The sequence below is a fragment of the Hyperolius riggenbachi genome, chromosome 9, assembly GCF_040937935.1.
Source record: "Hyperolius riggenbachi isolate aHypRig1 chromosome 9, aHypRig1.pri, whole genome shotgun sequence".
Classification (NCBI taxonomy): Eukaryota; Metazoa; Chordata; class Amphibia; order Anura; family Hyperoliidae; genus Hyperolius; species Hyperolius riggenbachi.
The window spans coordinates 208,912,876-208,935,617 of NC_090654.1; the positions used below are offsets into that span (position 1 = coordinate 208,912,876).

The 22,742-nt window shown below is 43.0% G+C and overlaps 1 protein-coding gene across 4 annotated transcripts in view; it reads right to left on the reverse strand.

Moving 5' to 3' along the window:
- Window positions 1-993: 993 nt before the first annotated feature.
- FMN1 (formin 1) overlaps window positions 994-22,742 on the reverse strand; it is a 405,926-nt gene continuing 384,177 nt past the window's right edge. For all 4 annotated transcript variants that reach the window (XM_068253927.1, XM_068253926.1, XM_068253928.1 and 1 more), the window contains 2 exons: window positions 16,897-16,981; window positions 994-2,872 (listed from right to left, as the gene is read on the reverse strand). In XM_068253927.1, coding sequence (XP_068110028.1) covers window positions 2,828-2,872; window positions 16,897-16,981 — 130 coding nt within the window. In that variant the 3' untranslated portion in view covers window positions 994-2,827. The remainder of the gene's footprint in view (window positions 2,873-16,896; window positions 16,982-22,742) is intronic.

Below are 22,742 nucleotides of genomic sequence, written 5' to 3' on the forward strand. Positions count from 1 at the left end.
TGTCAACTTTCTGAACTCTCTCCACGCACATTCTCTGCCCCCTCCCCCCCACTTCAAGTCAAACAATATCATGCTTGCACTGACTGATGCACATTTTATCTTGATGTGCTGAAGTTCTTGTGTTTAAATTGATGCACGGCCCAGTCATGCTTGGCAAAATAAAGAGGATTCTTAGATGAACCAGGTGAGTGCTGCAAACTTTTGTGTCTTCTATTAAATATTTTTTTTCTGGATCACTTGCACTCACAAACCTTAAATAAACCCTGATGGCATAAACTACAGGAGACCTATGCCAATCTGCCAGAGCTCAGATTATTATTATTATTAAACTTTATTTATAAAGCGCTAACATATTATGCAGCGCTGGACAATAGATTGGAGAGAAATTACAACATTAAAGGGTATTGAGTAAACATTTCCCCCCAGTTTAAATTAACTAGGGCTTCTTCTAGCCTCCTGTAGTTCGGGTCCCTCACCGGAATTGCACTCATCACTGCAGCAGCCTTTGGAAAGGCGGCAGACTCAGCCAGTGGCCGGCAACTGCGTGGCCCCGGAAACACGACTCCTCGATCGTGCTCCTATATGCGCATTTGGCGCATGCACAGTTGCAATTTTTCCGAATGTTCCCAGCCATAGGAGTGAAATTGAGGAGGTGCAGCCTGTGACCATGCTTGCAGCTTTCCAAAGGCTACAGCTGATGCAGGGATGAGAGAGGAACAACCATAACAACTACTGGGGGTCTAGAAGAAGCCCTAGGTAAGTTAAGCTAGGGGAAAACATTCACTTTACATTTCCTTTAAACAATGTTATGCAGGGACATTATAGCGTTCAATAATGAAAACAACATCCCATATTGCGATTCTTGGACAGGATCTCTCTGACTTATAATGTATATGCAAGCACTGCTTATGTCAGTTTCAGTATTAGCTCCATATCGCAGATACACACGTCTATTTTCCATTTTATAGTCCAAATCTTAAGGCAAAAGACCAGTTAAAGTGTTTAAAAAGGCATTTTATTGAATAGTTATAGGAAAATACTCCAGGTGGGTAGGTTAATTCTGAGTAAGAACAGTAACACATTGGATGTTATGGAAAGTGGCTGCTGCATAGGTCTGTAAGACAGAAAACACTGCACATAATTATGACAATATTCTTTCAACGGATTTGTCTGTACTGCACCATGTAACACAAAACATGTAAAGATAACAGAGGACAGAAATAAACAGACAAAAAAAAATTACACTAAATCAGCGCATACATCGCGCTTGCCAGTAACATGCCAAAGCAGATAATAGCGCAGGTAAATTTGGGTGCTGCTATGCTTCCAATGTTAGTTTACCAGATTCAGATTATCGTAGGCGCAGCCTGCCCTAATAACAGGTAAAGTTGCCGTGTGCAGCAATTTTACCACAGTTTGCCAAGTTTTGCGATCCGACTTGCAAAACATAGGGTATAGTTTAATGGGAACAGGAGTGACCATTTCCATTAGTGCAATCCAAACGCGGTGCAATTTCCCCCAAACGCAATTGTTCTCCTGCCGTGTTTTAGCTGCGGTTGGGCTTTTTACAGTTTGTATAGAAGCTCATTTGCAGTAGTGGAAATTAGGAAAAAAAACGTGATCACATCGCGGTGCGATTGCAATTCATAGTGGAAAACGTGCCTTAGTTCTAATAAGAGGAGGAGATTCCTAAACATTTTTTAAGTACAGGTAATCCACTTCAGCCAACAGCCTTGCTATTTTAAAGTTGCATTTTATTGAATTAGCCTTACTATTTACTATGCCTTTTGCAAATGTTATTTTTGAGTCTAAATTAGCTAGACTTGGATGGAATAAGTGGATTGCCTGTAGTTACCACCAAAACAGAAAAAGTTACTCTATAGGAAGAAGAAAACTTCTAAAATAGAATGCAAAAAAGCATCTAGTTGAAGCAATATTTTTTCTTTGGCTATGCCATAACCAATATAAGGGAGATGCCTTACAGAAAATAGCTCTGAAGATCTTCCTGGGGGCCAAACGGTCTCACTCTACCAAACAGGAAAGACTGTTTTTTGTTTAAGTGGAGTTGTTTTTACTGAATAGGAGTGTGTACAGTAAAGGTTATGGGAGCATGGACTTGCACACACCAATTGATCCACACAGGGCCACAGTATGTAGAGCAACATTTCAGAGCTTTGGCTAACACTGGGTAGAAAGAAATACTCAGCTTAGCTGCAAGATATAACCGGACCAGGAGTAACCAGTTATCATACAGATAAGCAGGAGTCATTGGGGGGAGCAGGGAACGGGAGGGGGTTATCCATAAAAATGTATCTTTACATCCAACACTTGGAGAACGTTTAATAATTAATAATAGCATTTTATCCTCCACACATACATAAATAGATTTATCTTTATATAGATATGTTTATCTCAAATATTCTATACAAGAATATACAAGTGCATCCTAAAAAAATAACAGAAATAAAATAACTGCTGCAAATAGGTTTAGCGAAGTCTAGGACAAGTCCAGTGCTTTGTTCAGCACCACATTTCATACTGAACTTATCTGCAGGCTTAAAGCTTTGTCCTTCTTTCATTTAGCATATATACATATTAATTATACAGCCCTCTAAACAGGCTATATGTAGGTTTATATACATTTCAGCTCTATATAAAAAGGGGTTTTGTTTCCAGACGCACGTGTCTCATCCGTGGAGTCCTTTCACTGTCTGGCAGGCCCCTATAGCCTGGGACTCTCTTCAGCACATCTTGCAGCAATACACTTCCTTTATTCAGCTGTAGGTGCAAATGTCCCCAGAAACAAATCTGTACTTTCCACTGAGAATCAATTGTTGCCGACGCTCGCTTCTTTCTGTCGTACTCTCTCTTTCTGTATCGAGGTGGGAAAAGAAGAACATAGAATTAATATACAAAGTAGAAGCAAGTACATGCTTTTTTTGCCTCTTGTCAGGGCTGGATTTACATCTCAAGAGTTTATGAGTACAGAAGCCAGACCTTATGCCTGATACACACTATGCAATTACCCGTCAGATAGAGGGGTGGAATAGATAATTTCCAAAAGGTCTGATCCGATTTTCGATCATTTTTCTGATCGATTTTGTATAGAAGTGATTGGAAAATCGATCAGGAAAACGATCGGAGATCAGATTAGACCTAGAACAGATAGTAGCGAAGGTACGGATGATGGCAGGTACAACGGGTTCGGCTATAACGAAAATGTATAAAGTGTGAGCTGTGGGTGGGATTGAGGGGTTAATGTTAGGCGTAGGTAGGGGTAGGTTAGTGGTAGAAGTGGGTAGGAGGGAGGCTGAATATTACTGATATACTCCTATCGGCATTCTCCATCCAGCACCCAATAATATTGGTAATAGTGCAGATATTCATCTAGTGGCTTCACCTAGCACAAAGTTCCAGACCCCTATTTTCATGTACACAGCACAGTATCATAGGATCCATTATGAACTCTTCATCTTACTAGAGGGTGCTTGCGGAGAATGTGAATAGATCTGTTGAAGGACTGAAAGCTCAACCAAACATCTTGCAACAGGACATTTGCCATAAAAACAGCTAGCAATAGCTTAATAATAAAATAATTATAGGGTGTTTTGGAATGGCTATGCGAAAGCCCAGATCAATATCCAATCAATATGCTGTGAAGTAATATCAAACCAGCTATGCATGCAAGACGCACATCACAAAGCTAAAAACATTTTCATGGAAGAGTTGAAAAATACATTCTTGAAGCCTGTGTCAGAGATTTGTAGACTTCTACAAGAAATAGATAGCGGAGGTGGTTCCTGCTGAAGAGGTAAACCAGGAATTAGCATAGCCGGATCATCCACAAGGCAATTCGCCTAGGGCCTTAAGAGAGTCTAGGGGCCTGGTGGATGTTCTAGCCATGGCTGGATTTCAGGCAAGGCCACAAAGGCCATGGCCTAGGGCACCAGTAAAGCAAGGGGCAGGCTGTAGGCAGCAGCAGCAGTTAATCTGCTGAACATTCACAGAAGTAGGATGAGCGTCCTGAACAGGGGCTATTCCTGATGCTGGCTGTGCTGCACTCTGCACATATTAGTCAGTGCTGGCCCATGGTCATCCTGCTTTACATAGGGGTGGGGGGCTACCAACAGCCAGATCTGGCACTCTGGAGGGTGAAGGAGCCGTGAACAGGCACTTAAAGTACAGTGATCTCTGAGCTGCATCTCACTCACCGAATGAACCACTCACCAAGGAGCTTACAATCTAATCTCTGCCATCAATGTCACTTACTGTCCTCAGAAGAGTTTATAATGTAATCCCTGCTGTGTCATGGGGGACGTTTAGGATGCTGTCATAATAGTTCAGGTGGTAATAGTGGGCCTTGGGCGGTAAAATGTACAAATCCGGCCCTGGTTCTAGCCCCTGCCAAATCTTACTCAAAAAAGCCAGGGGTCCCCTGGCTTTTTTGAATAAGATTCGGCAGGGGCCTAGGCAAGATTGCAGTTTTTGCCCACCCCTAATGGTCCATTAGGGGTGGGTGGCAAAAACTGCAATCTTGCCTAGGCCCCCAATGCATCTTAATCCATTTCCTGGGCATTAGCACTAAGTACCTGCTTTTCTACACAGGAAAATGGCGTATCTGTTTTCGTTCTATATGTGAATTCAAAGTCAGTTTTTTTATTTCACCACCACTATCCTTACATAATATTTCAAATGACAGATAAAACGTCCACATGTAGGATAAAGAAAAAAAGGAAGCACTTAATTTTTCCCATCTATCAAATAGGATGAAGAAAAAAAAATGTGTTGATCCTCTAAGGTGGGCATCAGCTAATGATAACCATTGATGCACAGAAACAAATTGTGCCAAATCATCCATAGAAACCAGAAGTCTGAACTCCTATGATGGGCTGCTCAATAAGGCGATCACATGTGGTTGCTATGAGCAACAAAACATTTTCACCATTAAACAGATCTCAGGCATGTCTTGGATTGCGGTCTGAGAGATTTTTCAGATTTTTGCTTTTAAATAAAGCTTTTAAGAGGAGAAACATGAATTTATGCCTGTTCATCACCTGCTTGACAGATGTCACTGAGGCCACCCTGAGGAAGTACAAGAGTCAGTCAATAGCAACTTTCTCTAATAGGTTACAGACATGGCTTGGTTCCCTGCACCCCAGTGAAAGTGGTCACGAGCCACCTCCTAGCCGCTCAGACTGGCTGCAGCAGCAGACATAACACAGAGACATCTCTTGTTAAGGCTGTCTCATGACGTATTGTTTTGTGCACAGCCTGGATCAGATTCACTCATTGCTCTCTGCTGGTGACCATACATTTGCCGCAGAACTGTGACAGCTAATTTCAGCCTGGAAATTTCCACTGCTCTGGGGTAACAATTAAAATGTGCAGCCAAAAAACAGCAATGAATCACACTGTTTTGCCACTCATGGATTAGTTTTCCCATTCCTATGACTAATAGAAGATAAGCAAGGGCTTACTGAGATAATGGGCTAGATAACATTTCCGGAAGGTTTTTTTAGAAGCATTTTCACCAACCAACACACTAAGCTACCAGTAATAGGTGAGGTATGAACAGGTCAGGTACAGCTAAGCACAGCAGGTATCAAAGTCTCCACAAATAGCAGAAGTCCAAGAGGTGCACAACAGATCCCAGCAGTCCCAATAGCAGTGCTCATCAGATCCAACATCCAGTATCCAAGTCCACACGACCTGCTGAAGGAGAAATACACCAGTCCACAGTCCAGGACCTCAAGACACAGAGTTATAATAATGTCAATGGATCAACTCAGCTAAACAAAAAAAAAATCAGCTGAGGAGTTGAGTGAGTGAATCCTTTCAGCAGCAAAGTTGAGCTAAGTCAGTGATCTGCAAACTTGGCTCTCCAGCTGTTAAGGAACTACAAGTCCCACAATGCATTGTAGGAGTCTGACAGCCACAGTCATGATGCATAAAGGCAAATGTATTGTTGGACTTGTATTTCCTTAACAGCTGGAGGGCCAAGTTTACAGATCACTGAGCTAAGTGAACCTTTTCAGCTAGAAAGCGGATGGTAAAATATTAGGTGAACCTCAACAGTGGTTCTGAAGGAAAAGCAAATAGCCAAATACACACCTACATATGAGCAAACTGCCTGACCTAGCAAAAGATATGCAACTCTGTCCATCCAATCTTCTGTTTCCCCACCTCAGCTAGATGGCATAGCATTCATGTGATGTGACACCACTAATTCATATTTCCAGTCAGCAAATTCCTGCGTCACTGACTGCTTGCTATACAGTGAGTAGTGAGTAGGATTCCTACCTGACGGCAAGGCAGAGGAAACAGGCAACTGCTGAACCAAAATAAAGCTAGTGTGAATTTGGCAGCATTTCCTTAATCAAGAGGCAGACTAAATTAGACAAAAGTACTTGTATGTGATGGAATTGACTGTATATCTCCAAAAAAGCAATACAAGAATAGGGTGAATATATGTAGGGAGTTTTGAAATATCTGTAGTGTGAAGCTGAAATGAAAGTTCGATAAAACAACAACAACAAAAAAATGACGATTGGCTTATCTGCTCTTTAGGAAGTGCATAGCTTAGCCATGGCATCCACACCTGCAGAAATACAGGTCTTTCAGCAAAACGCTGGTCAGTAGGGATGATTCATGAGATGCAAATATTTCTGAGTTTATGCAAGAATATGTAAATTGGCATGCAAGTCTATGCAGCTTGAAATTGACCAATCAAGTGCCACCAGCAGTGGATGGATAGTGTACTGATTAAGGGCTATTCAGTAAGGAGACCTTGGGCAAGACTTCCTAACACTGCTACTGCCTACTGAGCACGGCCTTGTGGCTGCAGCTCTGGCACTTTGAGTCAGGAGAAAAGCTAAAAAAAATATTTGCAGGAGTTCCTTGAGATCCCAAAATTATTTGTAGGGTTCTTCCAGGGTAAAAATGTTGAGAAAGGCTGGTATATGCTGTACTGGAACATAAACCAATTTGTGTACGGTGTCCCCCCATTTTTACATAATCATTTTTATTCAGTTTTGTCCCTTGTTTAAAAATATAAATTTACTAGGGATGGTCAATATGCAAATAATTCCGAATTGATGCAGGATTATGCAAATGTATCCATCTTGAAAATGAGCCAATCAAATCCTACAAAGGAGGAATTCAATTAGTACATTTTCAAGCTGCATAAAAGTAGAATGGTAATTTACTTTAGCAGTGATGGCAAGCCACATTCAGTAGGTTGCATGCTTGTGATAGGAAATACAGGGGTTGGACAAAATAATGGAAACACCTTGAAAATCAACAAAATATATTTTAATATGGTGTAGGTCCACCTTTTGCGGCAATTACAGCCTCAATTCTCCGAGGTATTGATTCATACAAATTGTGAATTGTTTCCAAAGGAATTTTACCCCATTCTTCAGTTAAAACAACCTCTAGTTGTTTTTAGAGACAATGGCGGCGAAAATCGACTTCTTACTTGAATCTCTAATAACGACCATAAATGCTCAATAATGTTGAGGTCTGGGGACTGTGGTGGCCAGATGAGATGCTCAACTTCATTAGAATGTTCCTCATGCTATTCTTTAATAATTCTAGCTGTATGGATTGGGGCATTATCTTGAAAGATGGCATTCCCCTCTGGAAATAGTTCTTGAACCATAGGATGAACTTGGTCGCCCCAAATTCCTAAATAGTCTCGGCTGTTAATTCTTCCATGAAGGGAAATCATTGGCCTGGTGGATTTCCAATAAATAGCACCCCAGATCATCACAGAACCCCCGTCATGTTTTACGGTTGCGAGAAGGCAGTCTGAATTAAAATGCTTCTTTCGGCTGTCCCCAAACGTACACTCGGCCGGAGGTCGGAAATAAGGTAAACAATGATTCGTCAGAGAAAATCACATTTTCCCACTGCTCGAAGGTCCCATTCTGGTGGTTTCTACACCACTCTAAATGCTTTGAAACATTTGTGTAAGAGCAGAGGTTTTCTAATTGCAGTTCTTCTGTGAAATCCAGATTTGTACAGCTCCCAATGAACAGTTTTTGTGGAAACGGAGTTCTGTAAGTGTTCATTCAGCTCTGCAGTGATTTTAGGAGCTGTAGTCTTGAAAGCTTTTCTAACAATTCGATTTAGAGTCCGACGGTCTCTCTCAGACAACTTCGACTTTCGGAGGACATTTTTCCTTCTCTTTCAAAGGCAGTCATTACTTTTGAGACAGTACCTCTTGAAACGCCAAGCATTCGGGCAGTTTCTGTTACAGTAGCGCCTGCCATAGGAGCACCAACAATTTAGCCTCTTTGAAAGTCTGAGAGATCTGCCATTTTTATAAGTTATAACCAACTTTGGTTTAAATATCTGTAAAAAACTATTTTAATTAAACATATCAAATAAAAATAACAAAAAGATTTATATTTCCTGAATCAATGTATAATTAGAGGTGTCCGATACCATAAAGAAGCCAAAATCCAAAGTTTCTCATGCAGATTTATTGTAGTATTTATATCAGCTGTAACGAAGAAATGTTTTTCTCTAAAGGGGTTCTGTGGGGGTTTCTGAGGAGAAAAACTGCCACTTACCTGGGGCTTCTATCAGCCCCCTGCAGCGGTAATGTCCCACGCCGTTCTGCTCCCATCCGCCGTTCCCCGCAGCCGACACCGGGCTATTATTCGTCTGACACACAGACGAATAATGCGCGCTACCGCGCCTCCACTCGCGTCATCTGAGGCTTACTGCGCAGGCGCAGTACAACGGTTTCTTGTACTGCGCTTGCGCAGTAAGCTTCCGATGACGCAGGCGGAAGCGAGCAGGTGCGCGGCCACTGTAGCGCAGCCGCAGTTGGATCCCATGCCGCTTAGACCGAGGCCGGCGGCGGAGAACGGCAGATGGGAGGAGGTCGGCGTGGGACATTACCGCTGCACGGGGCTGATAGAAGCCCAAGGTAAGTGTCTGTTTTTCTCCTCAGAAACCCCCCACAGAACTCCTTTAAAGATTATGCTGCTGTGTGTCTTTTAGAGCAGAGAGGGCGTTCTGAGTTCAGGTCTGCTTTAAGGGCTCTGCCTCTGACACAGGAGTCGAATTTTGGCTTTTCCTGTTCAGAAAGCCAGCACCTATTCAGTAAGGAGTCCTTGGGTTAGACTCCCTAACACTGCTACTACCTACAGAATGGCTGCAGCTCAAGCGCTTTGAGTCCACCAGGAGAAAAGTACAATATAAATGTTATTTGTCTTGTGCCTTGTCTTGCTGAGACTTATCAGACACTCCACATACACTGATAATATGAGGCAAAATAAAACGGCAATTCACTGCTGACTTTATCCCCTCGTGATTCAGACAGTGAGAAGTAACATACATGCAATAATTCACCTCAGGATTATCTAGGATTATTATTTCTTCCTTTGGTTACAACCAATGTTTAGTTTAATGCAATCAAAGGCTCAACACACACCATACAATCTTGGTTGTTCAATCTTACCACTTTCATGTAGTATAAGAGCTTATCCAATTAATCATTCAAGGTATTTTCAATCTGTTGGCCCTTATACTACATAGATTTGGTACATCTGTACAACCAAGATTGTATGGTGTGTGTTGAGCATAAGAGAGAGGGGGTGGCAGGCACTCAGAAAGAACTGAGGATGATATCAAAAATAGCCAATTGCAGGTGTAAACTCCAGCAGAAACTACGTGCTCAAGACACAAATGATCAGTTCATTGCATTTCAAGAAGGAGAAGGAGCAAAAAAGTCTGGCACTGTAGTTTTAATGCAAGCAGCAAGTGTACAAAATTGGAAATCAGAGTGGTTGCACAAGAACATGTGTACACGTGAAAAGATGATGTACTTATCGTGCTCCAGCAGAGCACGATAAGTACATCATCTTTTCACGTGTACACATGTTCTTGTGCAACCACTGTGATTTCCAATTTTGTACACTTGCTGCTTGCATTAAAACTACAGTGCCAGACTTTTTTGCTCCTTCTCCTTCTTGAAATGCAATGTTTAGTTTAGGTAGCTTTTAGCTGAACAAGCATGGACTTCCTCCAAGATCGCCACCATGTTTTGCAGATAATAGAGTGTAAGCTCTTCTGGAGCAGACACGGTCAGAGATGTTGCATGCTTTAGGTTAAGCACTGTATATTTGATTAGTGCTATATAAACAGGGTAGAAATAATAAAAATCAAATTCTGTAACTTCTTAATCTGACATTGCAGCAAATTGGAAGCAGTGTGCGTATACAAAAATTGCCCTTATCTTGACATATATCTGAAGTTGTACGCTTCTCATTAGCTATGTGACTGAAGTGTTTGTCTTCTTTTATCAAGCATTTAAGTTTCCTAAATGTGCCTCAGTAGTTGTAGCTTTTCAAGCGGTAAATGTTTGTGTACTTAATGGTTGGAAAGTAATAAGCGGTTTGCCATGTTTCCATCTGACAACTTAGTGACATTTTTATACTAACAGACCCAGGCTGAGTTTGAAAAACATTAAGGAAAAAAAAATAGTCTAGCATTGCTCTTCGCAACTAAGCTAATCCATTGTTTAGCAGACAGAAATATCAACTAAGCTCTGGGTTGCCTGCTATAGAAACGCCTTGGTTCTGAACTCAGCCGTAAGGCTGCTTTCTCACTACAAACATTGCGTATCCTGAAGGTTAAAGGGATTCTGAAGTGTTACTAAAATAAAAAAATACATACTTACCTAAGGCGAGGGAAGGTTCTGGGTCCTATAGAGTTTTCCCGTTCCTCCTACCGTCCCTGTGTTCCAGCTCTGGGTACCCTGTTGGCAGTGTCAGACCAATGGGTCAGAGACTGCTTACTTCTGCCCCTGGAGCATGCTGAAACACGGGGACGGTAGGAGGAACGGGAAGGCTCTATAGCACAGTTCCCCAACCCTTTCCTCAAGGCCCACCAACAGTACATGTTTTGCAGAAAACCACAAACATGCACAGGTGAGGTAATTAGTGTCTCAGTACAGCTGATTAACTACCTCTATGGATTTCCACAAAACATGCACTGTTGAGGACAGGGTTGGGGAACACTGCTCTATACTATAGACTGTGGTCTGCGGCCCACTACTGGTCCGCAGGACGTTTGCAGTTGGGCCGCAGGACTGTCCTCCTGCCCAGCTGCTGCTACCTATGGCGGCCATTTTCTTATATTCCCCTCTCTCCTGCGGCCCGCTGCTGCTGTGATGATGAGGGAGGAAGTAGGAGAGAGCTGGCCACTATACTAGGGCACTATGCTAGCTATACTGGGGCACTATGCTAGCTATACTGGGGCACTATACTAGCTATACTGGGGCACTATACTAGTTATACTGGGGCAACTATACTAGCCATACTGGAGCAACTAAACTCCCTATACTGGGGCAACTATGCTAGCTATGCTGCCACACCCCAGCCCTCCCCCCGTAACCCGCTGCGCACGACACTGTCCACTAGGACACCCCCCCCCCTTCCCCCGGAGAAAAATTTGGTCAGAAAGTGGTCCCCGGCCGGAAAAGGTTGGGGACCCCTGCTCTATTGGACCCAGAGCCTTTTTTTCCTTAGGTAAGCATCTGATTTTTACTTTAATAACACTTAAGACTCACTTTAAGTCATATACAGACCATACCTTATTCCTGTATTGCACGGTGCAACACGTTGCTGCGTCGGAGCTTGTTGAACTGCATTGCCAAACTACTGGTGTGAAAGGCCCCATAAAATGTAATTGCATTGCATTTCTATGGGATTATATTGTCTGTTGCGCCACGATGCAATGGACATAGTATGAAAGGAGCCTAATTAACTGGGCTAGGAAAGATTCAAAAGTACATCAGGAATGTCCAAAGTCTGGCCCGAGGGCCAAATGTGGCCTGCTGAGCCTTTTCCATTGGCCCCCAAAAATTTTAATTGCATTCGGCCAGCAGGCCATTGCTGTGGTGCCACATGCATTAATGTTTAGGGCAAACCTGTTTCACCTCGCTCCCTTCTCCTCGCCTGTAGTCCCATAGGTATTTGTATAGAACTACAAAGAAATGGCTGCTGGAATATCCATTTACACTGGAAAATGTCAGCAATTTTTGTAACTCTATAGTGATTATTATGGGACCACGGAAAATAGTTGCGGAAGTCCTAGTGGAGGGAAAGGAAGAACAGAGACATGGGCTTGATGAGTGAAGGGTAGCCACGTATGCCAGCAGTAGCCACCATGCCAGCAGCAGTCACTCATTAGCAGCCACCACTGCACAAGGGGACGTGCTGACAGCACACATGGTATATAGTTTTTATTTCCCATGGAAAGGTTTTATTTGACAAAACATAAACCGGCATACTGTACCAAGCGGAAATCAGAAAAAAATGTGTTTAGTTTTTCTAGTCTGGTCACAAGACCAGTGATATGGCCCTTGATCCAAACAGTTCGGACACCCCTGCTGTACATAATCACAGAATGACGTGTGGTTCCTGTATTTTCTTTGCAAAAGTTGAATTTTGGCTAAAGCCAAATGTTCAGTCAGGAAGAGGTAGGCTTGCAGCCTTGTTCCCTCCTATCAGCCTCCCATTTCCTCCTCTTAAGGGGAGTGAGTGGGGCGGGAGTATGTGAAAGTATGTGAAGATACCTCTGTGCTTATTTTAGGTAGCTTTGCCTCAGGTCAGGTATGCTTTAATGCTAAAAGTACAGGCTGCATTACAGACATATATGCAATTTAAAAAAAATCCCAACATCAACAGTTTCAAGTGGAGCAGTAGTCATACAGTTACAGTTGAACAAGTTAAAAACATATGCTTCTAGTGCCAAACCGCCATGCATGTGTGCCCACGAAAACCATGACTACGCACATCATGGCGTCTGACACAGCCCAACACTCCCTTGCCAGACGTGGTCAGGAGCTGCGGAGAACGCATTGGACTGGAAAAGGTTAAAAGTAACTATGGTCACATGCTTCTTGGCTGCCATTTAATATAATGGAAAAATGATCTTCAGCAGTGAAGAAATCACAAACAGATTTCAGTGACTTCAGTAAGTGGAGCTAAATGGTGCACGCATACGCACAGTGGGTGATGTCCACAGGAATTGGGATTCAATCCCTTTGAACAACAATTTTGGGACAGAGTGCTGTACAGACTGCTATAAAGCAGTGACATGTCAGTTTCTATGGGTAGGGGAGGACGAAGGACAGCACGGCACTTGACAGATCAGCTTCCCACAGGAGGGGTAAAGATGGGAAAATGCTCCTGAAGGTCACTGGCATTTAATTATCTGGCATTCCAGATATTTAAACAAGCTCAGGGGACACCTGGACAAAAGCCTGTACAATATAATGGGCAACCTCCATTTGGGCTCCAGGGCTTTTCACATTTAGCTACCACTCTCTACTTACTTGGAAAATCACACACCACGATAGCATGCTCTTTAGCAACAACCAAAAGCTTAACTGTTAGAAGGGTCAGTGGTGTTTCTACTGGGGGTGGAAGGCCCCTGAAATAGGGAATATCTGAACAGAAAGACAAAGAGGGGCTCCAAAGATAAGCAGGCTTATCTTCTAATGACCACAAACAAGAATAGATTTCATATTTATTCAATACAGCTTTTTGCTGGTGAACTGCAGCGTCAACAGATGCAATCTTATTCAGAATGTAGAATTGCTAAGCACCTCTGTTTTCTATAAAATGCTTATTGAAGGATTCCAGCAGTGTTTTTTTCCCCTGCAGATTATACTGGTTTCTAATAGCTGTAGTTGCTGCCATTTCCCTCATCCCTTTCTCACTGACCTTCTTTATTAATGTATCCAGGAGAAGGTAACCAAATGTGTGTTTGAAGCAACAGTGTCCACTCCCTCCCCAACCCCTCCCCCAAACCCCCCCCCCCCCCACCCCTTTGCTTATTGCTACTGCTAACTACAGCAGTCCTTTTCTGGGGAGGGCAGGCCACAGAAGTAGGGCAATAAAAGCCTCAAACACACACTTAGAACTACAAGTTTTTTTTATGACTGGTATAGGACCCCCTCACAATTGTTTAAATGGGGATTATGATCATCCAACTCATGCTTTCGTGGATGCACATCCACTGCTGACCAAGTTCACTGTTGGTGGTCTTGTCCACTAGTAGCTGATTTCTGGAAGATGTGCTATACGCTTGTATCTGAAGTGCTCGACAGACAAGTTCACCCAGACCCATGGTCAGCATTATTTCATAGGCCCCACCCTCACATTTCCAAACACCAGAACAAACTTTTGGGACAAATCTGCAATGCCACTAAAGCGCTTTTGGCCAAAACTTGGAAGTTTCTTCCACCTCCTAGGGATGCTCTGATAAACAGGATACAATATATATATATGTGCTGGAGAAATTTACTTCCACAATACGGGAGTCTACTTCCCAGTTTGACGCAGTCTGGGATCCCTGGTCTACATAGAAGGCCTTAAACACCACCACTAGATAAAGCATACACCTTATTCGACTGGTCTGCATTCAGAAGATAGTATGCATATTATAGTTCACTTTAGCCTTACCGCTGATGCACTCTTACTGATGTTTCTTGAGTATACTTGCTGTTATGTTTAATGTTTTTCTTATTTCTTTTCTTGACAATAAAAAGAGAATTGAAAAAAAAAGCCTCTAACAAACATTTAAATGTAAGAAGAAGAGGGAGAATTTTTTTTCTTAGTAATGAGCCACATGGTTAGAATGCATGTTTAATGTGCCATTGAAATGTCCTGGGGCTAAAATTGCTGGTCGGTTTTCACTTTAAGGGCTTGTGTGTATGGACACTCATTTGTTGAATCTTAAAGTATATCTCCCTAAGAAATAAATCCTTATGAAAATAATAATTAAAAAAGTTTAAGTATGTAGATAATCAGTATTACACATGCATTACATGAAACATAAAAACCAATAAGATAGATAAGGGATATGGGCAACTTCAATACAGTGGCTTGCAAAAGTATTCGGCCCTCTTGAAGTTTTCCACATTTTGTCACATTACTGCCACAAACATGAATCAATTTTATTGGAATTCCACGTGAAAGACCAATACAAAGTGGCGTACGAGTGAGAAGTGGAATGAAAATCATACAGGATTCCAAACATTTTTTACAAATCTATAACTGCAAAGTGGTGTGTGCGTAATTATTCAGCCCCCTTTGGTCTGAGTGCAGTCAGTTGCCCATAGACATTGCCTGATGAGTGCTAATGACTAAAAGTGCACCTGTGTGTAATCTAATGTCAGTACAAATACAGCTGCTCTGTGGCGGCCTCAGAGGTTGTCAAAGAGAATATTGGGAGCAACAACACCATGAAGTCCAAAGAACACACCAGACAGGTCAGGGATAAAGTTATTGAGAAATTTAAAGCAGGCTTAGGCTACAAAAAGATTTCCAAAGCCCTAAACATTCCACGGAGCACTGTTCAAACGATCATTCAGAAATGGAAGGAGTATGGCACAACTGTAAACCTACCAAGACAAGGCTGTCCACCTAAACTCACAGGCCAAACAAGGAGAGTGCTGATCAGAAATGCAGTCAAGAGGCCCATGGTGACTCTGGACGAACTGCAGAGATCTACAGCTCAGGTGGGGGAATCTGTCCATAGGACAACTATTAGTCATGCACTGCACAAAATTGGCCTTTATGGAAGAGTGGCAAGAAGAAAGCCATTGTTAACAGAAAAGCATAAGAAGTCCCGTTTGCAGTTTGCCACAAGCCATGTTGGGAACACAGCAAACATGTGGAAGAAGGTGCTCTGGTCAGATGAGACCAAAACAGAACTTTTTGGCCAAAAAGGAAAACCCCATGTGTGGCAGAAAACTAACACTGCACATCACTCTGAACACACCATCCCCACTGTCAAATTTGGTGGTGGCAGTATCATGCTCTGGGGGTGCTTCTCTTCAGCAGGGACAGGGAAGCTGTTCAGAGTTGACAGGAAGATGAATGGAGCCGAATACAGGGCAATCTTGGAAGAAAATTTCTTGGAGTCTGCAAAAGACTTGAGACTGGGGCGGAGGTTCACCTTCCAGCAGGACAACGACCCTAAACATAAAGCCAGGGCAAGAATGGAATGGTTTAAAACAAAACATATCCATGTGTTAGAATGGCCCAAAGTCCAGATCTAAATCCAATCGAAAATCTGTGGCAAGATCTGAAAACTGTGGTTCACAAACGCTGTCCATCTAATCTGACTGAACTGGAGCTGTTTTGCAAAGAAGAATGGGCAAAGATTGCAGTCTCTAGATGCTGGTAGAGACATACCCTAAAAGACTGGCAGCTGTAATTGCAGCAAAAGGTGGTTCTACAAAGTATTGACTCAGGGGGGCTGAATAATTACGCACACCCCACTTTGCAGTTATTCATTTGTAAAAAATGTTTGGAATAATGTATGATTTTCACTCCACTTCTCACGTGTACACCACTTTGTATTGGTCTTTCACCTGGAATTCCAATAAAAATGATTCATGTTTGTGGCAGTAATGTGACAAAATGTGGAAAACTTCAAGGGGGCCGAATACTTTTGCAAGCCACTGTATAAAGGGATTGGAAAGATTTCTATATTGTATAGTGATTAAATGTTATATAAATGTTTGTGTGTAGATGGAGTAACCCTTTAAATGCACAGATTGGATTTTGATTGAGAAGTCATGAAGTAGTTAACCCGTGTTTGTTTTCCCTTTGATTTGCATTTGCCATACATTTGCAAATAACGCCTGTTGCATTCTCCTGCATTTGAAGTTCTTTCTTGACAATTTTGTGACTGTTGGGCACCAAAGGTTATTCAAATGCAAATCAAACAACTATAAAGCACCTATTGCCATTGCAATGTGCACAAATCTGTACAGCATTTTGGTATAAACAAGCCATCCACTCAAAAGCAGTCAGTGCTTATTATTATTATTATACAGAGAAAATACATCTTAACTAAATTTACCAGACTCGCTGCTGGGTTAATCTTCTTAGTTCCTACTTTCTTCTCGGCTGTCAGTTTGTTAGCAGACTCCTGAGCCAGACGGAGCCTGTAAGGTAAGAGGAAAATGCTTGAAGAGACAGGCCAGATGTAATGACACATCATGAATTATAGCGACATCTACTAGACACCATGAGAATTGTCTGCCGTCTGAATCAGGGAATATTGCTTGGCTCCATCCTATAGTGTAAACACAACATTAAAAAGTTATACAATGATGAATGGGGACAGATTTCATGGGATCCTAGTTTATCACCACCAACTGGGAAATGAGTAAGGTATAACCATGTTTACACTGGAAATCATTCTTAAAAAAAAAAAAAAAAAGTAAGAATGATGCTTCTGTAAGATTCTAAACAATTGCTTGCCAGAAATATGAGATGCAGCCTTATATCTGTAACTTCTATAGCTTGTGTTATGTGCATGTCATGCTCCTATGTCAATGTCCTGGGACAGCAGCATATCCAGCACTGTCCACAGATAGGGAATATATTCTAGTCCAAAGAAAGGCTGTCTTATTTGGAAAATAATTTGAGGCAGTATTTATAAACTGCACTCACATAATTGCTTGCAAATTTCCCTTGCTCGGGTCTGGAGATTAAGCTGATATTTACGATACGGTGATGACACGTTCATGTACTAACCCTCCAAGTTACCACAATTAACCCATCAACTGCTTTGTAAATGTAACAATCCTAGCCATTAACTGCATGGAATGATCCTGTGCTGGCATCTGTACTGCAGACCCTTAGGCCTGGGACTCACTTGCTGCATTTTGTATAGCGATTTGGTGGTAATTGCCGGCTATGGGATCGCTATAGGCAAATCGCAAAAGTGCTGCAGGAAATCGCAATTGCTGCAGTGGAAACACCTACATTGGCGCTATTGGAATCGCTGGTGAGCGCTGCAGGTGGGTCCCAGGCCTATTAGTGCTGGCTGTTTTGTACAGGCTGATGTTTGCAAGCCATTTCCCCTTTTTAGCCAATGCAGGAGGAGCAAGATGAGAGTCTGTGGTAAACCAATATATCCTTAGGAGCCCGCGTCAGGTACATTAGGCAGACAAGAACCTCCATAAATTCCTCTTCCTTTTGGAATGGGAAGAGGAAACTAAAGAAATGGGCATCAGGCTCTGACTGCAAAGAAGAAACTGGATGAGTAAACAGTGGTTTCTAGCACATTAAGGTTCCTTTCACACTGCATTTGTTGCATTCTGTCACAATGGGCAAAATAAACGCATCGCAACATGATGCAATCATAATTCTAGGATATGTTCTGTGGGAAGACGCAATGTGCACGTTTACAGAGGCTGTGAAGCAACATACATCCAATAAAGGTGCCTGGAAATTTGGCCGCCCAGGAATGCTGACAGTAAAATATCGGTATTAAATACTGATATTTTACCATGGCCAAACCCAACCCTACTCTCACAAAGACCCCCCCCCCTGCACAAACTACCTACCTAATGCCTAACCCTTAACCCCCCCCCCCCCCCCATATACACACACACTACTTGCCTAACCGTCAAACACCCCTCTCCCCCCCACCCCCCCGCACACTAGCTACCTAAGGGTCCGATTTTATTAGCTGCAGTGCGATGCTATGATCTTATTGCATTTACGGCAATCACCCCAGTTCCAGTGCGCCGCCATCAACGCCTAAAAATATCGGCATTTGGGTGCCCGTTATATAGCCCGCTGTTTACCAAGCGCCCAGATTTCCACTCTGGCATCCCAATTATTAATATTTTGCATTGGTCCCTAATTAGTCCACTTGCTGCATGCACCCCAATTTGCTGCTTCAGTGAATCATACTTCCAATGTTCTATATGAGTCACTGTTTGCGTCACATTACACTGTATGCTTAACGGTTATGATCGCATTGCACTGTATGCTTCACTGTATGTGTCGCATTGTAAAGTGTGAAGCGGGTTCACCACAGTTGTGATCCCATCATAACAAAACATGTATACATTGAAAGTAGCCTAAGGCTGGTTTCACACTGCAAACTGGCGGCAGTAATGCGGTGCGCCCGGCATTACACCGCCAGAAACAGGCCTTTAGGGAACACTTAGTACCCGGTGTTCCCTGTCTGGCCACCAGCCAAGCAGGAAGTGATGAATGCTTCGGGTATGCGGAAGTGCACGGAAGCGTAACTTTAAAATACACTTCCGCACTGCAACATTGCAATGCCAACATTTTTAAAATCCCTGCGTCGCCCCAGAGTAACATGATTTCTGGTCCGACGCAGAGCAACGCAAGTAATGTAGTTTTGTCCTAGCGTCGGGAATGCAGCGAAAACGTTTCTTCCGTCACATCACACCGTACTGTGGCAGTATGAAAGGGTACAGAAAAAATACTGCATCGCACCGGTGTGAAATGGTCCAGAGGGTTAACTGCTGCCCTAACATAGTACTAACATTAATTCACCCAAAGAGGGAGTATTTTACAGTTTCTTCAGGTCAGCAACTTAGTCCACATGAATCAAAGCACTTCGCTTTTGTAAAGCAGAATGTATACTTGATTTGGACACCCAAAACTGGCCTGTCAGAGCCAGTGTTCTAGTGTCTGACGTCTTGCAATGGCCATGTATTTCCTTACCGGGGGAAACAGCAGCAATATACTGGCATATCACAGCACCTGCAATGTGCTCTAAGGCCTCGTTCAGATCATTTAGCGCAGATGGCTGTGCTATCGGAATGTAACGCGTACGATTGCACACCATCTGTGCTACTATGCACTGTGCATCCCATTCACTACAGTGAATAAATCTGCGCTGCGATTCCCGAAAAATGCATGCAGCAGTGCGATAGCGCATTGCAGTGCATATGATGGGAATGGTAGAAGGGCTGTCTATGACCTATCGTTCTTGCGTGTCGCACCCTATATGCACTGCCAAAATGCGCACTGCAGCGCGTATAGTCTGACGTGGCCCAACTACCTACAAGACCACCCAGTCAGCTATGAATGTTAAAAAAAAAAAAAAAAAAGATTAGCATTAACGGCTTTCAAACAGGGGAAGAGGGAGCCTCTTCTTGAGTCAGTTTTTATATCAGTGAAGCTTTGCTCTTACCAACTGGTTATTACAATTTTATGCTGCTGGAATTGTAACTGACCGTAACTTTAGGAATGACTTTCATTGGAGAAACAAACATGCCTTCATTTGGCAGGGATGTCCTGTTATGAGGCTCATTGTAGTAGTGGCACGAGTCTTCCAAACTCTTAGAGCCTTAATTTATTATAGCACACCTGAGCTAAAAAAAAAAAAAAAAAAAAAAAAAAAAAAGGTGAAAGTCAGGGGGGGGGGGGGGGGGGGGGGGGGGGGAAATCGGGGGGATTTGGGGTGGAGGGAGGGGGGGATGGGGGTGGGTCGAAGAGGCGGCATAGACATTCATGAGCATGATCAAAAAGGGTGCGTGGAGAAGGCATAGTATGCACCCATACCCTAACTGGATTCAGTAAGAGCCTTGTTGGGGGGCAGAGCTCCAAGATGGAGGGGAGACGCAAACCCCCAAATGCCATGATCCAACCCCAGATGCATAAAATGGCAGCTATGACGTTCAAACAGTGGAGGCACAAAAAAGTCTTAAAGTGGACCTGAACGCTTGCACAGGTATGTATTTAGAGAGTTTAGCCTGTCTAATTCCCCCTCATCTGTGACTAATCACCAGTGTAATTTGATCCCTCAGCTGGCTGCCTTGGCAGAGCAGCTAATTTGTAAACACAGGATGTTAACCCTTTGTTACCGTTAAACGCTCTCTAAAAACACACTTGTTCCGACAAGCATATGCGCTACCTTAGGCCACTTCCCTTTGTACTAAGACCAAATTGCACTCCTACTAGGTATCCTAAAACACAAAGCACATATATATATGTGCTGCATACTACCCCTCCTCCTGTCCCCCCCCCCCCCCCATTCCCTTTAGATTGTAAGCTCTCAAGGGCAGGGCTCTCTCCCCCCTTTTGTGTCTTGGTAACCATTATACATTTTATTCATCATGTTAATTTTATCACTGTCATTACCAATTCGATAATTTGTATTTTGTATCATTCTTTGTATTTTGTCACTAATTATGTATTTTGTATATTGGTGTACACCATTGTCTGTATTATTATGTACCCCATGTTTGTTTCTTACTTTGTACAGCACCACGGAATATGTTGGCGCTTTATAAATCAATAATAATAATAATAATAATGTCTGCTTACATGAAAGCAGGAAATAGAAACACTGCAGATTTATTGCAGGATTTGTATCAGCTATAACAAAAATGTTTTTTCTTGAAAGGTTAGTATGCTGTTGCTTATCTTTTAGAGCAGAGAGAAATTCCTTAGTTCAGGTCCGCATCTTTTGCTAGGAGGAGTCAGCTCCTGTTTACTCTCCAGCATCTTTTTGAGTTCATTACATATGCTGTAAATACCTTCTACCTTTTTAAACTTTTAGTTTATGTAAAAGGACTTAAAAACACATTTGGGGCTAGAAGTTTATATTTCATACAGAAGTTCAAATTTTGTTTTAGTTTTGGAAAGTGGGAGATGTAGAGCCAAGTGTTGGCACTGCAGTGCACTTGGGGAGGGTGGTGACTGCACCATTCAGGGCCGGCTGGTTAGCCAATAACCATGCTCTGCATGCTCAGACCACAAGACACAATACTGCACGTGGAGGGGGAAACGCAAAAGTTGGCTCTGCAGACAATCCAGTTTATTCTATTAAAAATATGCAACCAGCAACATAGAAAATTGTGCTATCCAGTGCAACAAGTCAAAAATATGTGCACATACCGGTGTCGGTGGGCAGTCAGTGGGTGATCTTCCCAAACAACAATAAGCCCTGGTTCAATGGCAGACTACGCAAGCTACGCAAGTCAAAAGAGGAAGCCCACAAATCTGGAACACCAGAGGAGTTCAGGGAGGCCAGGAACACCTTAAAACGAGAGCTGAAGGTGGCAAAGAGAGAATACTCAAACAAGCTGAAAATCAACCTTCAATCCAACAACGCTTGAGAGGTCTGGAAAGGCCTAAGGGTTGCCACAAACTTCAGGCCCACTCCTCAACACATACTTCCAAACACCGCACTAGCCGAGGAGCTCAATAAATTCTATTGCAGGTTCGAGGCCGAACCAATCCACCCCGCAGATCAGGCGCCCACATCCTCTCTCAGGCATCCACGACCCTCCTCTCCTCCACACTCTGGTCTGCATGCCCCCCCCCCCCCCCCAGCACTGGCTACAGTCCAGGAGACCGATGTTCTATCTAAAGCACCTCCGGAAGCTAAAGACAAGGAGGGCCTCAGGCCCGGATGGCATATCCCCATCCTGTCTGAAAATCTGTGCAGGTCAGCTAGCCCCGGTCCTCGCCTCCATTTTCAACAGATCCCTGGAGCTGGGCAAAGTTCCTTCCTGTTTCAAAAAAGCCGACATCATTCCAGTCCCCAAGAAGCCAGGAGTCACGGATCTAAACAACTTCAGACCGGTGGCCTTAACCCCAATCATCATGAAGACCTTCGAAAGACTGGTCCTATCCCATCTGCAGAACCACACTGATCCACTACTGGACCCTCTCCAATTTGCATACAGGGTCAACCGATCTGTGGATGACACCATCAACATCATTCTTGCACACATCACTGAACACCTGGATAAATCCAAGTCATATGCAAGGATCCTCCTCCTGGACTTCAGTTCCGCATTTAACACCATCTGTCCGACCATTCTGCAGGACAACCTGCAACGACTTGGTGTTGACCCTACCCTCTGTGCCTGGATCAAAGACTTTCTCACTAATAGGACACAGCTAGTTAGACTTGCCGACTGC